Source organism: Gigantopelta aegis, unplaced genomic scaffold (assembly GCF_016097555.1).
Source record: "Gigantopelta aegis isolate Gae_Host unplaced genomic scaffold, Gae_host_genome ctg5186_pilon_pilon:::debris, whole genome shotgun sequence".
Taxonomy (NCBI): Eukaryota; Metazoa; Mollusca; class Gastropoda; order Neomphalida; family Peltospiridae; genus Gigantopelta; species Gigantopelta aegis.
Genome location: NW_024534272.1, coordinates 886 through 18,881, shown reverse-complemented (window position 1 = coordinate 18,881; position 17,996 = coordinate 886). Strand labels below are relative to the sequence as shown.

General features: G+C 37.7%; 1 protein-coding gene across 1 annotated transcript; it reads left to right on the top strand.

Moving 5' to 3' along the window:
* Positions 1 to 901: 901 nt before the first annotated feature.
* LOC121366283 (acid-sensing ion channel 5-like) lies at positions 902 to 13,719 on the top strand. Its single transcript, XM_041490784.1, has 9 exons — positions 902 to 1,020; positions 3,305 to 3,908; positions 5,378 to 5,476; positions 7,095 to 7,287; positions 8,735 to 8,794; positions 10,255 to 10,435; positions 11,068 to 11,162; positions 12,714 to 12,832; positions 13,633 to 13,719. Exons 1-9 carry the CDS (start codon positions 902 to 904, stop codon positions 13,717 to 13,719), a joined length of 1,557 nt encoding a protein of 518 aa, XP_041346718.1.
* The last annotated feature ends 4,277 nt before the right edge of the window (positions 13,720 to 17,996 follow it).

The window sequence follows — 17,996 nt, the reverse complement described above, 5'->3', positions numbered from 1 at the left end:
TTATTCATTTCAGTAAATCCGAAGTGTTTCTGGTCATCCTGGTGTTTTTAATATCACAAAATACATTTGTAATATTTTTATCAACGCACGTGCGTCTGAATAGTAACGGTTGTGGAGTCGAGTTCTAGTCTATTTTTAAAAGGCTTTTCACCGTTTCAACGTCACAAGCTTTTGCTTCACTCTGTTATAACTTTTCCCAGATGTGTTACAGGTTTGTAGATTAACAAAACTTAGTGTCCATTTTCACGGATTGAAACTAGGATCTGCGCCTTTAACGAACGTCCTTTTAACACTTATCTCGTTTCGTGAAGAAAAAACATCAGAATCTAAATTGGTCATCAAATCTAGTGGAATGACGTCTAGATTAAGTAGGTTTAAAGTGACTGCAACGAATCGGTGTTTGCCCTGTTGTTAACACGCCATGAAAACTAAATATTAATATCTCTTTGTAGTGATATGTAAAGAAGACAGCGTGATCGCTAATGAAGAATAATTTACTTGACTATCCTTTAATGGAAGCTGTTTGTCGGTATCTTTTGTTTTATTATGTAAAATAAATAATACAAATAACCACTATTCAGTTGGTGTTTGTACCAAAAGCGCTTTATTATAACATATTTACATTATGATAGTATTCATGAATTGTGTAAATGGTAATGTATTTACAGTAACCATGGCAATTCGTGTATGCTACTTTAATGTTATCGTAGATATTCCACACCCTTCTGTTAGTTGTGTAGGAGATGGAACTACGAATGCACGCCCTTCTGTTAATGTTTTAGAAGATGGAACTAAGAATACACGAAGTCAACGAGAAGTGGTTTAAAAGATTATCTAAAAAGTAACAAAACATTGTTTGTCTGAGACGTTTTGAGACAAAAACGTGTCAAACAACGACGTAATGGAGTTGAAAAATCAAGAAATAACTTCGTTGAAGAATGTCGCCAGTCTGTTCGTCCGAGAGTCCACCATACACGGCATGAGTCAGATGGGGAACGGCAAACTGTACCCTGGAAGAAGGTAAATATACCTTTATATTTTATGCCTCCTGTAGCTAAGTGATCCCAAAGAAATTCTACAGCCCCAATAACGACAATAACAACAAAAACAAAAGACAAAACCCAAAATTAAACATACTCCCCTAAAAAAACCCAAACACCAACACCCCCCCCCCCAAAAGAACCCCCCCCCAAAAAAAAAACAAAAAAAAACACAACAAAAACAACAACCAAAAACAACAACAAAATAAATAAAAACAAAAGAAAAAAACCGAACATTTAATATACTTTTTAATCATCTCTGCTGAATTAATACATACCTGTGACGTCACAATATTGTTCAAAGTGTAGATTATTTTTCATGAATCTACACCTAGTACATTCTCCATTACGTAATCGTGATGGATAATAGGTGCTGTGGTCACTATTTTGTCAGTAATGCATGACTGTCGAAAGATTTCTTTCCACACTTTCCGTGTTTGAACGTTCTGGTGCGATTTGCATCAGTTACTTTTTTATTCATTAATTTTTTTAGTTTATTTGTGTTATTTAAAAGTCTAGTTTATACATTCGGACATTAGAAGAGATTATAACGTGCAAACTGTATAGTAATACCTGTTTTAGTCCCAAAGTACGCCGTAAAATGTAGACAAATTAAAACCTTGATGTCTTCATTACATTACTGAGAACTTCAAATTGTGAAGTAAAAAATGAGAAGTTGAATTATTTTGCATTTTTTTTTAGTACATATTACTTCCTAGCTAAAACACAGATAATTCAAATAATAATTTGTACGGTATTTTAAATTCATATGTTGGCATTATTATATACAAAGAAAGGGCGTTTAATGTGAAAACTCTTTCCTCTCTAAGACTATATGTAAAAATTATCAAATGTTCAAGACATCCAATAAGCGATGATTAATAAATCTAGTGGTGTTGTTAAAGAAAACAAACTTTAACTTTATGGTTGAATTCTGAATGTTTCCAATTCATGAAAGGAAAAGAAAGAAAGAAGTGTTTTATTTAACGACGCACTCAACACATTTTATTTACGGTTATATGGCGTCAGACATATGGTTAAGGACCACACAGATTTGTTTAGAGGAAACCCGCTGTCGCCACATAGGCTACTCTTTTACGACAGGCAGCAAGGGATCTTTTATTTGCGCTTCCCACAGGCAGGATAGCACAAACCATGGCCTTTGTTGAACCAGTTATGGATCACTGGTTGGTGCAAGTGGTTTACACCTACCCATTGAGCCTTGCGAAGCACTCACTCAGGGTTTGGAGTCGGTATCTGGATTAAAAATCCCATGCCTCGACTGGGATCCGAACCCAGTACTTACCAGCCTGTTGACCGATGGCCTAACCACTATGCCACCGAGGCCGGTCTCATGAAAGGACACCTACAGTATTTCAAAGTACACTAGTGTGCATTATATTTCTTACACACCCATTGGCGAGAACACCATGTGTTATTGTTGATAACACACAGTTGTTTACACACGTACGTGTGTTAGCAATTTCAAGACATACTACTGGCTGCTCCTAGGTAATGACCAGATCACCAATGCCATACGTCCAATAAAAAACGGGACGGTGGAAATCGATTACACTGTGACGTATAGTTAACCTGGCAATCATGTGTCTGTGACGCGTAAGGCAGCTACAAGTGCAAAGGGTTGTAAATATCGTTTAGTCGATAAAGATGTTAAAATTTGCTTAAAACATGTTTTTTTGAGGATATGTAAAAAGTAGAATAATACATTCGTGTCCGTTAGATACCATTTATTTCACAACTTAGATACATTTGAAAACAACTCATTGTGAGATAAATGGTATCTAACGGTCACTCATGTATTATTATCTATATAAACCGTCATCCCCAGAAACACAGATCCGACACAACGATTATATTTTCACTAGAAAACAAAAATAAGTTCATTGTATTTATCTCTAAAACATTGAGTTCATGGGGCATTTCTATATTGACAGATAGGCTCATTGCGCATCCCTGTACCCTTCCTCCTGTCAAACTTGTAGCAGCCTTAATATTTAATATTTTAGTGTTTTTGTAAAGCGCATTGCTTTGCCGAACACACTTTTCTCAGGTTAGTATGCGAGGTGTGTGCGTGTGTGTGTGCGTGCTTGCTGTGTGTGTGTGTGTGTATGTTTGTGTCAAAAAAACCCTCATAAACTTCGCTCGCCATAGTCTGTACCACCGTTAAAATTCCTGCTCACGCGCCTTTTTTTCTAAATCCAATATAATTTATCACGTTGTAAATTTATAATATATTGTTTTAGATTGCTCTGGCTCTTGCTTGTGTTAATGGCGACATGTGGCCTAATCGTAATCCTCTACCTGGATCTGAAGGCGTATTACGTTCGACCGACGATAGTCAAAGAGAACATCCGCCCCGCAAACCAAGAAGACATTCCCAGCATCACCGTGTGTCCGCTGAAAGCGTTTGAAGGTCAGGTCAGCAATCTCAGCCAGGTGCCGACTTTTGACCAGGCAATCATGCAGCACCTGAAATACGTGGATTCCTATGTGGCTGCCTCGGCTCTCTCGCGGATACACACGAAGACGCAGGGATATCGGCCGACTAATATCTCCACGTGGTTCAGAGATCGAGCTTCTGGACAATCTCTGGTCAACTGGACGGTGTCCAGCAAGGTGTTGAAACCCATCGCCTGCCCCAGGTTCCAAGGGATGCAGGTTGCTAGTCTTCCTTGCTGTGATGACATCCTGGAGAAGGTGCTCACGGAGGTAGGGTCCTGCTACACGATCAACGTGACCAAAGTGTTCAAGTATCGATACCAGTCGGCAAAGAACAGGCGTCTGGTGGCCATCTTCTCCCTGCACCTGGAGCCGGATTTCCAAACGTTCCCAGTCAGTGGGATACAGGTAAAAGTGTTGTGATAAACTAATAAATACACTGTTTGATGTATTAAACCGGCCTTGGTGGTGTCGTGGTTTAGCCATCGGACTTAAGACTGGTAGCTATAGGGTTCGCAGCCCGGTACCGGCTTCCACCCAGAGCGAGTTTTAACGACTCAGTGGGTAAAACCAGTACACCCTCTTCTTTCACACTAACCACTAACAACTAATCCACTGTCCTGAACAGAGACAGCCAAGATAGCTGAGGTGTGTGTGTCCAGGACAGCGTACTTGAACCTTAATTGGATATAAGCACTAAAATGAAATGAAATAATGTATTAAAGTTGGGGCGGGATTTAGCTCAGTCGGTTGAGTGCACGCCTAAGGTGCTTTCTTCGCAGGATCGAATCACCTCGGTGGATCAATTCAATTGATTGCGCTTTTTCTCCTTCCTACCAATGCACCACAACTTTCCTGTCTGTGGGAAAATCCTTATAAAAGATCCCTTGGTACTAATGGAGAAATGTAGCAGGTTTCCGCTCTCCAAACTACCAAACCTTTGACATCCAATAGCCGATGGTTAATTAATCAATGTGCTCAAGTGGTGTCGTTAAACAATACAAATTTTATATTATAGTTGACCAGAATGCTTTGTCAAATTTAGTGATATAAACTGAAATGCTTTGTTAAATTCAGTGATAAAAGTAAGAACGCATAACATATCCTTAGCTACAGGTGGAGTTAACAAAATGCCAATAACAAATGTAACATGGAAGATCTCATTTTCTTCCTTAAAATTCACATTTTAAAAGGACATTAAGTGGTCTTCATAGACAGGAGGGGCGGGACGTAGCCCAGTGGTATTTAAAGCGGTCGCTTGATGCGCGGTCGGTTTAGGATCGATCCCCGTCGGTGGGCCCATTAGGCTATTTCTCGTTCCAGCCAGTGCACCACGACTGGTGTATCAAATGCCGTTGTATGTGCTATCCTGTCTGTGGGATGGGGCATATAAAAGATCCCTTGCTGCTAATCGAAAAGAGTAGCCCATGAAGTGGCGACAGCGGGTTTCCTCTCTCAATATCACAAAATGTTTGACATCCAATAGCCGATGATTAATTAATCAACGTGATCTAGTGGTATCGTTAAACAAAACAAACTTTATAGACAGTTTGGGGTAGAATCTAGTTCAGGTGATAGAGCGCTCTTCTGGGATGTTTGGGCCGAAGGATCGAATCACTTCGGTAGATCCATACTCTGAGGTTTCTCCGTTCCGACTAGTGCCACACGAGTGGTACATCAAAGGTTGTGGCATGTGCTGTTCTGTCTGTGGAAAAATTCATATACTACATATAATGGAAAATGTGTCAGAATTATTAAAAATGTGACACCCAGTAGCCGATAATGAATGAATGAATGTGCCCTAGTGATGTCATAACTTTCGTAAACAGATTTCAGTAAGCACATATTACATAAATATATATATTTGATTATTAAAGGTCATAGTTCATAACCAGAACGAGCCGCCATTGCCGACACTGAGAGGAGACTTTGTTGATTTAGACACGATTACTACGATTAAAGTGGAGAAAACTCAGGTACGTTATTAGCAAACCTGGTGAATGAAAACACCACCAAAACCCCACAAACTACCCCCACTCCACCCCCGCCCGCTACCCCCGAAAAAAAATCCAACGAACCAAGGAACCAATGAACCAAACAACAAAATAAACAAAACACATTAAAACCCAAAAAAAACAAAACAACAACAACAACACTAACAAAACAAACAAGATTATTTTCAGGTTATATATATCCTAGACCTTCGCTCGTACAATGTGCATTAAAGCGACACTCTTGGGTTTGTACGCAGCCAATGTAACATACTTTCAGCCAATAATATACTTTTTAAAATTATTAAAACTACAATACATGGAAGAGTAGAATGGTTCGTATAAGTAACTACTAAAAGCAATGACAGAACAAACGTTTCTGCATTACCTTTCAATATAATCAATACATTTGGCCCCTTTTTCCTCCAAGCTAATGGTGCCAGCGAAATAGAACTCTTCTGGCTTGCCCATGAAAAATCCTTTTTCTGCAACGCCTTCAGATTTTCACCATCGTCAAATTGGGTACGACGAAGAAAGCCTTTCTAATTCCGGAATTCATAATAAACACATTGGGCCAGGTGTGGGCTGTCATTTTTTTCCCTTAAAGGGACAGTCCTGAGTTTACACAATCATTGTAAAATCGACCAATAGAGCCCGATGACGTAACATACAAATTAAATACATTTTCTTATTTAGAATATCAGTGTCTGTATTTACAAGGTGTTTGTTGTTGTCCTAATGCTTGTAGTAGCCCAAACCGGATTTTAGTTCCCAATAATTCCGTACGTTTGACAAAAATATATATCACAAATTAAACTAAAAACAGTGCTACAAACATTAGTATACGACCGCAAACACATTCGATAAACAGACACTGGTATTCTAAACAAGAAAATGTATTTAGTATGAAATAGTAGTCGCCAACAAGGCTCTGTTATCGCAAACATCTTACAATGGCTGCAAACTCTTTAATCTCTCACCTCAGTTTTGTTATCAAATTAGCATAATAGGCACCAATGACATGATTGTTTGGAGGCATGATGTTATCCAACAGAACTCGTTCAGCATGTGGAAAACAGTTGCCAAAACCCTGTCTTGACATCAGATGGTCTCTCATAATTTCTGCAGATCATTTCGAAATTGTTGAATAATTATGAGATTCCTCACTATATAATTTTTGCAATTGCCCAGTAATGTGTATTTTTGCCCACAATAACATCGTACGTAATTTAAAAGAAATAATAATAACAAGAACGATGGTACTTTAGCCAGGTGAGTGGCTACGATACTTCTTAATTTTATTCAGAATAATATTAATATGGGGCTTGTATTTTTCTTTTCGTATTCCAGCCAGTGCTCCACATCTGGTGTAACAAAAGCTGTGGTATGTACTCTCCTGTTAGTGGGATGGTGCATATAAAAAATCCCTTGCTTCTAATAGAACAGAGTAGCCCATGAAGTGGCGACAGCGGGTTTCTTCTCTCAATATCTGTGTGGTCCTTAACCATATGTCCGACGCCATATAACCGTAAATAAAATGTGTTGAGTGCGTCGTTAAATAAAAAATTTTCTTCTTCTTCCTTCTTTTCGTGTTGTGCCCCAGCGTACATCTTTATCCTACCCCTACAAATCGTTTGGGACCGCATCGTGCCTCCCTGAGACCTCGACCAAGTTTACCGACCCGATACATCGATATCGGCGCCAAGATTATTCCTACACAGTGGAGACGTGTGAAATGGAATGTCTCGTCAATTACACGGTGAACGCCTGTGGGTGTCGACATCCGTGGTATCCAGGTATGTACTATATAGTGGAGTGAAATATTGTACTGAAAGACAAATGAAACGCGAATATTAATTTAGTTTTCTTTATATTTGCATATAATGCCCCCTCAAAATACAGTCCGGAAAATTAAAACGCATGTTCTATGTCGTCTGTTGCCAGATCTGTAATTCGCGCCAGCACAGACGCGAAGCAACTGCCCTCCCCACCCCCACCCCCCAAGTCCTGGAGAAAATCCTCAAATTCGGGCAAAAACAATAGAAAAATTCGAGTAAAATGAGCTGGCCTGAAGACTTTTCATCATGTAATTCCATCGTTCTACCCACAGTATTAGTTGTAATCCATGTAAAAATGGGTTTGCAACCGTATATAGCTGTTTGGTAGTAATGCTAATATGAATAAACGTTGTAATCCAGATTCGGGCACTTTTGTTTAATTCGGGCAAAAATCGGCCTCCTACGCCCCCTACACAAATGATAGCCCGTACGCCTATGCATCAGTATCAGTGTGTTTTGGACCTAAGTCGTTACTACAGAAATCGTGAGAACGCGAAATATGTTCTAGTGCATTGTTATAATGTGTGGCAATTCAGAGCGTTTAATTGCTTACACGTTCCTTAGATTTGTTATTTAACTATTGGAGATAAACCATTTACATCAATTATCTTACCGTCGCGGACCATTCTTCGTTATTCTTTGACTATGCTTTCTAACCTAGGTCACATATAAATGTATTATTCTCTATCCCCAGTTTTTGCCGGTGGAAGTGACACTTAGATTTATTAATCTATAAACGTATTACAAATGTGGATAAATCGTAATCGTAAACTCTATTAACGTGCCTCTATCCAATTAAGGTTCAGGCACTTCTCTTCCACACCCAATCTCTGGCATGTCCAGTGGTCGAGAGTGGGACAGAAAATCTCGATAAAGTTACAACAGAGGGAACAGTAGTCTGTGATGTATCCATAACCATTACTTCTCAGTGGTACATCATTTTGAGAATGATCAAACATACATTTCGTGACATTACAAACTCTGATGTATGGAAATGGATAACCTAAATAATACAATGTAAATAATGTCTGATTTCAATTATGAAAGTAACAGTGAAAAAATACGTAGTAGTTTTTAAAAACTAGGATCTGCGTCTTTAACACCCAGAAGACGGATATTATTCCACTGCATGTTGTCACAAAGTACTAAAAACACGGCGACAAGCTGGTATTTATTTGTTAAAGGCGGTGGACTTTAACAGATGATAGCGAAAACACTCGAGATGATTGAAACTGCAGTTATGTTTGTATTTTGTATTATGGAATGACGTAATTGAATGAGGAAAGACTGTAACTTTAATTTATTGAGTATCATATCATTTGACAGAAGTTGGATAAAATTAAAACTTCATATTCAATATACAACTACATTTGTGTCAAATTTTATCTTGTTTGGTTATTTTCAGGAATGGAAGAACTGTGCAGTATTATGGAAATATACAGCTGTATCATCAACATACGAAACCGTGAGTGTCTGTCTGTATGCATATACTGGATTATATATTAAAAAAGTAAGGTTTTTTTTTTATATAACGACGCCACATTGATTTTTTATCTTATCATCGGCTACTGGACGTCAAACATATGGTCATTCTGACACTGTTTTTTTAGAGGAAACCCGCTGTCGCCACATAGGCTACTCGTTTACGACAGGCAGCAAGGGATCTTTTATTTGCGCTTCCCACAGGCAGGATACCACAAACCATGGCCTTTGTTGAACCAGTTATGGATCACTGGTCGGTGCAAGTGGTTTACACCTACCCATTGAGTACTCACTCAGGGTTTGGAGTCGGTATCTGGATTAAAAATCCCATGCCTCGACTGGGATCCGAACCCAGCGGGCAATTGCCCCCACCCTAGTGCTGGAGAAAAATCCTGAAATTCGGACAAAAACGATAGAGATATTCTGGCAAAATGTGATAACCTAGATGAGACCTTTTTAACATGTATTTCTATCATTCTACCATCAAAATTAGTTGTAATCCATGTACAAATGTATAGTGATTAGTTTGCATCCCTATTGTTTGGCAGTAATGCTGATATGAATAAATGTTGTTATCCAGATTCGGGCATTTTCGTTTAATTGGGGCAAAAACCAGTCTGCCCCTTGCAAAAATGTTCGCCTATGGTTTCCTATGTTTTCCGGGAGGGAAATGGTCATCGTGAAATGCTACCTGATGTACAGTTAACAAAAAGTGATATTGCGTGATGCCACAGTTATCGCATACGTTTTCCGCCTAGTTTTCTTTTCTTTTTTATTGGTGTCAAACTGGCTTCTGTTTCTATAGATGGATGACGTAGAATTTTCTGTTCACTTTCTATTTCTACCCAAAATTATTAACGAATCAAATGTTTATCGCGTTTTACAATTTCGATATTCTGGAGTTAATTACGGGAAAGATTGTGTGTGAAATAAATTAATTTTAGCTACTGGAACATAGAACCAATAGAACCGTTTTTAATTAATAAAACTACAATATCTTTACATTTTATTTAGCTGCAGATCAGAATATCTGTAGATTCAACGCATTTCAGGTTATTCAGTTTGTAGTAGTGCAAGGCTGACTTTTGCCTACAATAATATCATACGTATCAATTGTTTTTACAGCCGCCGAAGAACATTTGAAATAACTGGGTTAAATGGAGTGCAGCTGCGATATTGTACCTTTATTTCTCTTCCAGATTAATTAATCTCCAAATTACAAGACTGAAACTAACACGAAACAACCATAATGCACCTTTAATTCTCTTGCAGATTACAATACTGAAAATGACACGAAACTATGATAATGGACCTTTAATGCTCTTCCAGATTACAGTACTGAAAATGACACGAAACTATGATAATGGACCTTTAATGCTCTTCCAGATTACAGTACTGAAAATTACACGAAACTATGATAATAGACCTTTAATGCTCTTCCAGATTACAGTACTGAAAATGACTCGAACTGTAACTGTCCTCACGTCTGCTCTACGACCACGTTCACCACGACAATCACCACCAACACGATGAAGACTCCAAACTTCAATCTGCCGCAAGAAGAAAACAACCACGGCGTGGACTTTGAGAAGAACTGCATGCGCGAAATGTTAAACGAATGGGAGTAAGTGTCACAGATGTTTTGAAAAACCTAACTCCCCCACCCCCTCCGCCATAAACCAACAGCAACAACAGAACCAACCTCCAAAACAACAACAACAACAAAAAGAGAAACAAAAACCCCAAAACAAACAACAACAACAAAAAGAAAAACCCAACCAATACCCCCACAAAAAACAAACAACAACAACAACAAAACAAACAATAACAACAAAAACTAAACCAAAAAACAACAAACAAACAAAAAACCCATGACGATAGGATAACTGGGACGTACCTAGACCAATATAACATAAGCATGGTCTCGGTGAAAGTGCTTGATGCTTATAAAACTATGATGTTAATACTAATGAGTCATTAAAACATGGAAGTTAGGCTTTAATATTTAAATATTTGCCAATAAACAATGTATTTATAATTAAATCTGCGAATGCAGATAATCTTGTGTTAATAAATGTGTTTGTTTGATGCGGTGGCGTGTCTTATAGTACCTGCTTGAAATCGTTGGGACACAACACATACGCATATAAGGGGAAAACTGTGGTAAAACATTTAAATACGTACTATACCGATGGTGTAATTCTTTGTGAATACGTCACTGTTACAGTACCTTTTATTTTAACTCTTTTTCTTCAGTCCGCACGAATCGCTGGTCATTCTGGATGTTGTGCTGCCAAAGACAGTACGAGATACGATACAAGTTCCATCTGAAAACCTGTTAGATATTCTGTGTGAGTCTAACTTCTACAAACATTGACAACACAGGACCGTACCCCCCCCCCCCCCCCCCCCTCTCTCTCTCTCTCTCTCTCTCTCTCTCTCTCTCTCTCTCTCTCTCTCTCTCTCTCTCTCTCTCTCTGTGTGTGTGTGTGTATGAAAATAATTACGGTACAGTAATATACCAGGATCTTCTCCATATAGATAATAAGATTAAGAGCGTTGTATTTTTCTAGGTTGACAGTTATCCTATTTCGTAGCTAGGTATGAGCCTTCACCACCACCACCACCAACAACAACACCAATAACAATTACAGCAGTAGCAACAACATTGAAAACACCAGCAACAATAACAAGACGTTAAATATTTATAAAATCACAGACATTCATTTCATATCTCACCATTTAATAGAACTGAATATAATGCAATATAATGTGCCACTAATTATCTGTTTATATGCACATATTAAACTGTTCTCTTTATTACTTTAAGAGTACATGTATATTTGTTATTAGTTTATCATTTAAAATAGATCATCCACATTAATGTTTGTACTAGAGCTGCAACGAATATAGGCCTACCAATAACTAGAGTGGATCTATCAATACTGTACTACTGACTTGCTGAATGAAGCAAGCCACCAGTGAACAGAAGTCAAAAATAGCATTTAAATAGTAGGATGCGTAAACATTGAACCTTGGAATGTTAGACGCTGAAAATTTAAAAATTAAATGTCAGTTATAAAAACTAAATTATAATAAAAAGAAAATTAACAAGACGACCCCCCCCCCCCCCCCCCCCCCCCGACTGCTTAAAGTACTTCTGTTTGTACATACATCTTACAAACTGTGGTCTTTTTAAATTTATAAAATTATTAATAATAATAATAATATAAATATAAAAAAAACACGAATATATTCGGTTCTTCGGGTACCGAATAACGAATACGTATCGTGAATAGCCTGTATTCGGTGTACCGAATACGTGCATGAATCGTTGCAATAGTTTGTACCGTTACACGTCAATCTTCTGTATCTTTTGGTCAAACTCGTTAATCCGCGTCACATGAAAATGAACTATTTCACTGCATTATGTTACATAGTTTAAGAAATTAATTGTTCACTGACCTGTCTATTTGAATATTGTTTGACAAATGTTGATGAGGTGTCCAGTGACTAACCCCGCCATTTTGAAGTGCCCCTTTTAATGACGATTTCAAAATTCATCATCCACAATATATAACACTAAATTGCCCTGAAAACGCTTCTCTGAGCATCCTTATTTCAAAATGTTCCAGGGAGCAAGCCATCGAACCCCTTACATTTATTTTCTTTCGTTTGGAGCTCGGCTGACTTGCTTACAGCAAATTCAAACTTGCCCTCTTCAGAATTTTGTGACCCACCCCTTTACAAAATCCTGAATCTACCCCTGAGGGGTAGCACACAAGTGTATTAAAACTGAAATGCGTTTGTATTATGTTTTAGAAAAAAGAGAAGTTTATCTACGGCAAGGAGTGATTAATATATAGTTTAACAGTCTAAAATTTATCTTTCTTTTTTTTCAGCATCATTTGGTGGATTAGTTGGACTCTTCCTGGGATTAAGTTTGTTGTCTCTTGTTGAAGTGGTGGAATTTCTGTTTCTACTTGTAGCAAATCTAGCCAAAAACCGAAAGCCTAAAGTGGTAAGACAGTTGAATCTGTAAACTATCGAGTAATTGCACACTATCATTTGAAACGATATTAAAGTGACAGACACTAGTTTCTAAACACTACGACGTATTTTTCATCATTAAGGAAGGAAATGTTTTATTTAACGATGCACTCAACACATTTTATTTACGGCTATATGGCGTCAGACATATGGTTAAAGACCACGCAGATATTGAGAGAGGAAACTACTGTCGCCACTTCACGGGCTACTCATTTCGATTAGCAGCAAGAGGTCTTTTATATGCACCATCCCACAGACAGGATAGTACATACCACGACCTTTGTTACACCAGTTGAGGAGCACTGGCTGGAACGAGAAATAGCCAAATGGGTCCACCGACGGGGATCTATCCTAGACCGACCACGCATCAAGCGAACGCTTTACCACTGGGCTACGTCCCGCCCTTTTTTCAATATTAAAGCCATTCGAAGTAGTTATATTTTATTATTTAGAATATTAATTTCCTTACACCTGAAGTGGTTTTGGTCATCCAGGTTTTTGCAGTACTCCAAAGTGCATTTTTTATAATTCTAAAAACGCACGTTCGTCTGAGAAGTACTGGTTATCGAGACAACTTCTAGTTATTTTTAAAATTTTCGTTTAAACATAACATAATTCAGTTTCTCTTTGTTATAACCTTATCCAAATGTGTGTTACCTGTTTGTAGATTAAGATTTTCAAGGGCTGAAACTAGAGTATTTATTTATCATCAGCTATTGGATGTCAAACATTTTGTAATTATGTCAACATATTTGTTATATTTGTTTTCAGAAAACCACCAACTTGACTTGTAATGGGGAAGAGTGCGGCACAAGAAACACTGAATCCGTGATTGTGAGAGATCCAGTCTATTTTTGATGAAGAGATGTTCGGATTAGTCCGGAATAATTCGTAACAATTCGTATTTTCTCGATACAAGAAGTAGCTTTTAATTTTGCTTATCAAAAACAAACTAAATTACCTATAGTTTATCTTTACTTAAAAGCAGATCAGAGAGGTTTGCGTGTCGTGGTCTGGCTTGCAACCATAAACGTATGAGACAGTCATGGTTGCATGGAATCCATAGGGGAAATATCTCACTTGGTCAACTGAGCAGAATCGATCCTATGACCCATCACACCTCAGTCAGACTCCATACATGTATATACTGCTGATCCATATCCCAGTGGGAGATAGAATTTGAAAGCCAGCTATGTCCAGCATTAAAAGACGCCTAACTAGCAACATACCTGAGGAAGATAGTTATCCAGGGTATTTCTAAACAACTGTATAAAGATAGTTATCCGGGGTATTTCTAAACAACTGTATAAAAATAGTTATCCAGGGTATTTCTAAACAACTGTATAAAGATAGTTATCCGGGGTATTTCTAAACAACTGTATAAAGATAGTTATCCGGGGTATTTCTAAACAACTGTATAAAGATAGTTATCCGGGGTATTTCTAAACAACTGTATAAAGATAGTTATCCAGGGTATTTCTAAACAACTGTATTAGTTACAATAAAACAAAACATACACACATAAAAAAGAAACTTTTTTTTTAGATCATGTGACACTTCATTTTGTTACACGATGTTACCGAATGGTTGTTTGCAGGAGAAAACACGAACAACTCGGCAGGGGTTTAGGATTTATTCTTGATCATCAGTCGGGTGGGATATGAAGATCCCTTGTTCCAGATATCACTACATGTATAACAGACATATACACACAAACAAAGACCCTGAAATAACAAAAAGGGAATACTTAAAATCACACACACATATATAGAAATCTCAGTTATAATACGTCTTAAAATTAATTACACACTTAACATTCAGAATTAACCTATATACTAGCCTGTGTTATCACACTGACCTTTTAAGCATATAAAGAGAATATCTTATCCAACCACATATCCATACATTAAATTCAATACATCAATGAATTTAAGGAATCATAAAATAACTTACAAATCACTGATTACGAATCACTGATTACACATAGAACACTATTTAATACATTGAATGTCCTTTTCTAAAGAAACACTATAAAATCACTCGAAACATATTTCATAAATACAAAGCTAAATAAACCATAGCCTGTCTACAAATAGTTTACCTACCGACTGTGGGTCGGGTCTTTACAGAAGCATAATGCTGGTTGTCACATACATGATTTTGGCACCTAATAATAAAATAAAGTCCATTAAGTACACATAAATCCATACGTGTACACATACTAATTAAACAAATATCTCATAATAACTTAGTTATTATGTTACTTTATTATTGTACTGTAAATTAGATATTATAATCATTTATGATAGAAAATATGGACTTTAACCTATTCTACTAGCTATTCTATAAATAGAACGTAACCATTTAATAAAAAGCTAATCAAGCTAAATCACAATGTTATATTTAACATAACTACAATACTATTACTATATTATTAATCACTAACTTTCCTAATCTCATTTCTTGATTAAAATAAGTAATTAAAACAGGTAGTTACGGTGTAAATCATGTACAATATGTATTTACCTTTAAAATTCTCTGTGAATGTTAGTTGTGCAGTTGCTGTTAATAAAAGCTTGTCTTCTCATAAAGTGGTCTGTTCTCCCTGAATGTCATAAATCTTCTGACCAGGAGAATACAGAAACAATGGCATGGGTTTGCAAGAACTGAGTTGTCAGTGAGCACAACCCAAGCCCAGAAAACCAGAGAAAGTAGGAAAACAAAGAAAGCCTGCACAAGTATAACCTGACAGAATAAAACTATGTGAACAGTGTTTTAAAATAGTATGTGTGTAGTGAATGTAGTTTAAAACATCCGGTTACAGACTCCCCTTCCAAATAAAATGATGTCCTCATCATTTATCAGTGGCAATTTCCACCTTCCAAATACAAGTTAAAAAAACAAAAAACTACATGGTTACGCCTTCCCCGCCCAAACAAAATGATGTCCTCATCATTTTTGAATGGCCTTCTCCAAAGGTAAAATATCAAGCATAGCTCTGCAAGTTTCCTTCGGCATCCGAAAGAAAAAATCACTCTGTGCCAAACTTTGCAGGTAGCTAGCTCTTTCCCTCCAACCATAATCTGGGTTGTTCAGTGTTGCTTGCAGCATGGCGTATTCCCCCGTCCTATATCTAGTTGGGGGACGCCTTTCTCTATTAGACCGTCGTAGCAAAGGAGTAGATGTTACATTATCTACAACTTCTGGTTCATTGTGAGATTCTTGAGAAGAATCATCAGAAGTAACAACATCTTGCTCACCATTGGATCCGTAGGACTCTTGATGAGAATCCTGAGCCTTGTCCTGCTCCAATCCCTGATCCAGTGATAAGATATCTGTGTCTGCCGGTTTCTCTTCTGGTTCCTCTACCTCTACCCCAGTGTCAGGTTGGGCGGTGTTTCCTAAACCAGTATCGTCTCCAGTCTCTGGGACAGCAATATCTGGGACGCTGATCACTGGAGATTTCCTAACCGGGGGACCAACCACAAACACAGCAAAATCTTCTTCCAATACACTATCCTCTTCAGATGGTGTTGCTCCATCCTCTACTTTTGCTGTGTGTGGTTTTCTCTCTGGTGTCTTAGGCAGGTGGCGATGTGGTCTCTGTTTCTTAACCGGTGTTTGAGGCAGTAACCGTCTTGGCTGGTCATCATGAGAAGGTATGGGAAGTGACATAATAGGCAGAAACAAGTTACGATGTAACGTGCGGTTCCTGCCCTGTCCATCTTCTCTCTTCAATACAAAGACTGGGATATCTGGGTTGGGTTGATTATGTACAATGTACACATCATCCTCCCATTTGTCAGCTAGTTTGTGCTTCCCATCAAATGCCAGCTGTCTGATTAGCACTCTATCCCCTGTTTGGACTGTTGCACCTCTGATCTTTGTATGAAAGTACTTCTTTTGGTTCTTTTGGTGGCTATGGTCTATCTTGTCAGATGCCAGTTTGTAAGACTCATGAAGTCGTTTCCTAAGTTGAGAAACATAACTGTTCAGGCTCTTCTTGTCTTGCTGGCAATCTGTACCCAAAGCAACATCCACTGGCAATCTCGGGTGACGTCCAGACATTAAAAAGAATGGGGAGTGTCCAGTCGTCTCATGTCTCGTGCTGTTATATGCGTGGACAAGGGATGAAATATATGACTTCCAGTCTTTCTTTTTATGTGGATCCAGTGTACCTAGCATACTGAGCAGAGTTCGATTGAACCGTTCAGTCATGCCATTTTCCATAAGGTGGTATGGTGTCGATTCCATCCAGAACGTTTATTACATTTTTTTACGTGATTCTGACTTTTATTCTAAATTTTAATTTAATCTATCTGTGATATTTGTATTTTTGCACAGTTCTGTACACTGTGTTTTTCTTTAACTGTTGGATTTTTATATTAATGTTAATCATCACTTATTTTGCATTTACCATAGTGTGACACCCAATAGCCGATGCATTTTTCGTGCTGTGGTGTCGCTAAACATTCATTCATTCCTCACAAATATAATATTGCTCAGACCACATCATTTAATTAATAAACCAGTCATGAGGCACTGGTTGCATGGAAGCCATTGGGGAAATATCTCACTCGGTCAACTGAGCAGAATCGATCCTATGACCCATCACACCTCAGTCAGACTCCATACATGTATATACTGCTGATCCATATCCCAGTGGGAGATAGAATTTGAAAGCCAGCTATGTCCAGCATTAAAAGAAGCCCAACTAGCAACATACCTGAGAAAGATAGTTATCCAGGGTATTTCTAAACAACTGTATAAAGATAGTTATCCAGGGTATTTCTAAACAACTGTATAAAGATAGTTATCCAGGGTATTTCTAAACAACTGTATAAAGATAGTTATCCGGGGTATTTCTAAACAACTGTATAAAGATAGTTATCCAGGGTATTTCTAAACAACTGTATAAAGATAGTTATCCGGGGTATTTCTAAACAACTGTATAAAGATAGTTATCCAGGGTATTTCTAAACAACTGTATAAAGATAGTTATCCGGGGTATTTCTAAACAACTGTATAAAGATAGTTATCCAGGGTATTTCTAAACAACTGTATAAAGATAGTTATCCGGGGTATTTCTAAACAACTGTATTAGTTACAATAAAACAAAACATACACGCATAAAA

Coding starts and splice junctions, on each gene's coding strand:
- LOC121366283 (XM_041490784.1), top strand. CDS start 902: ATGGAGTTGAAAAATCAAGAAATAACTTCGTTGAAGAATGTCGCCAGT. Junction 5,477..7,094: donor TTAAAGTGGAGAAAACTCAG/GTACGTTATTAG, acceptor GTTGTGCCCCAG/CGTACATCTTTATCCTACCC. Junction 12,833..13,632: donor AAAACCGAAAGCCTAAAGTG/GTAAGACAGTTG, acceptor ATTTGTTTTCAG/AAAACCACCAACTTGACTTG.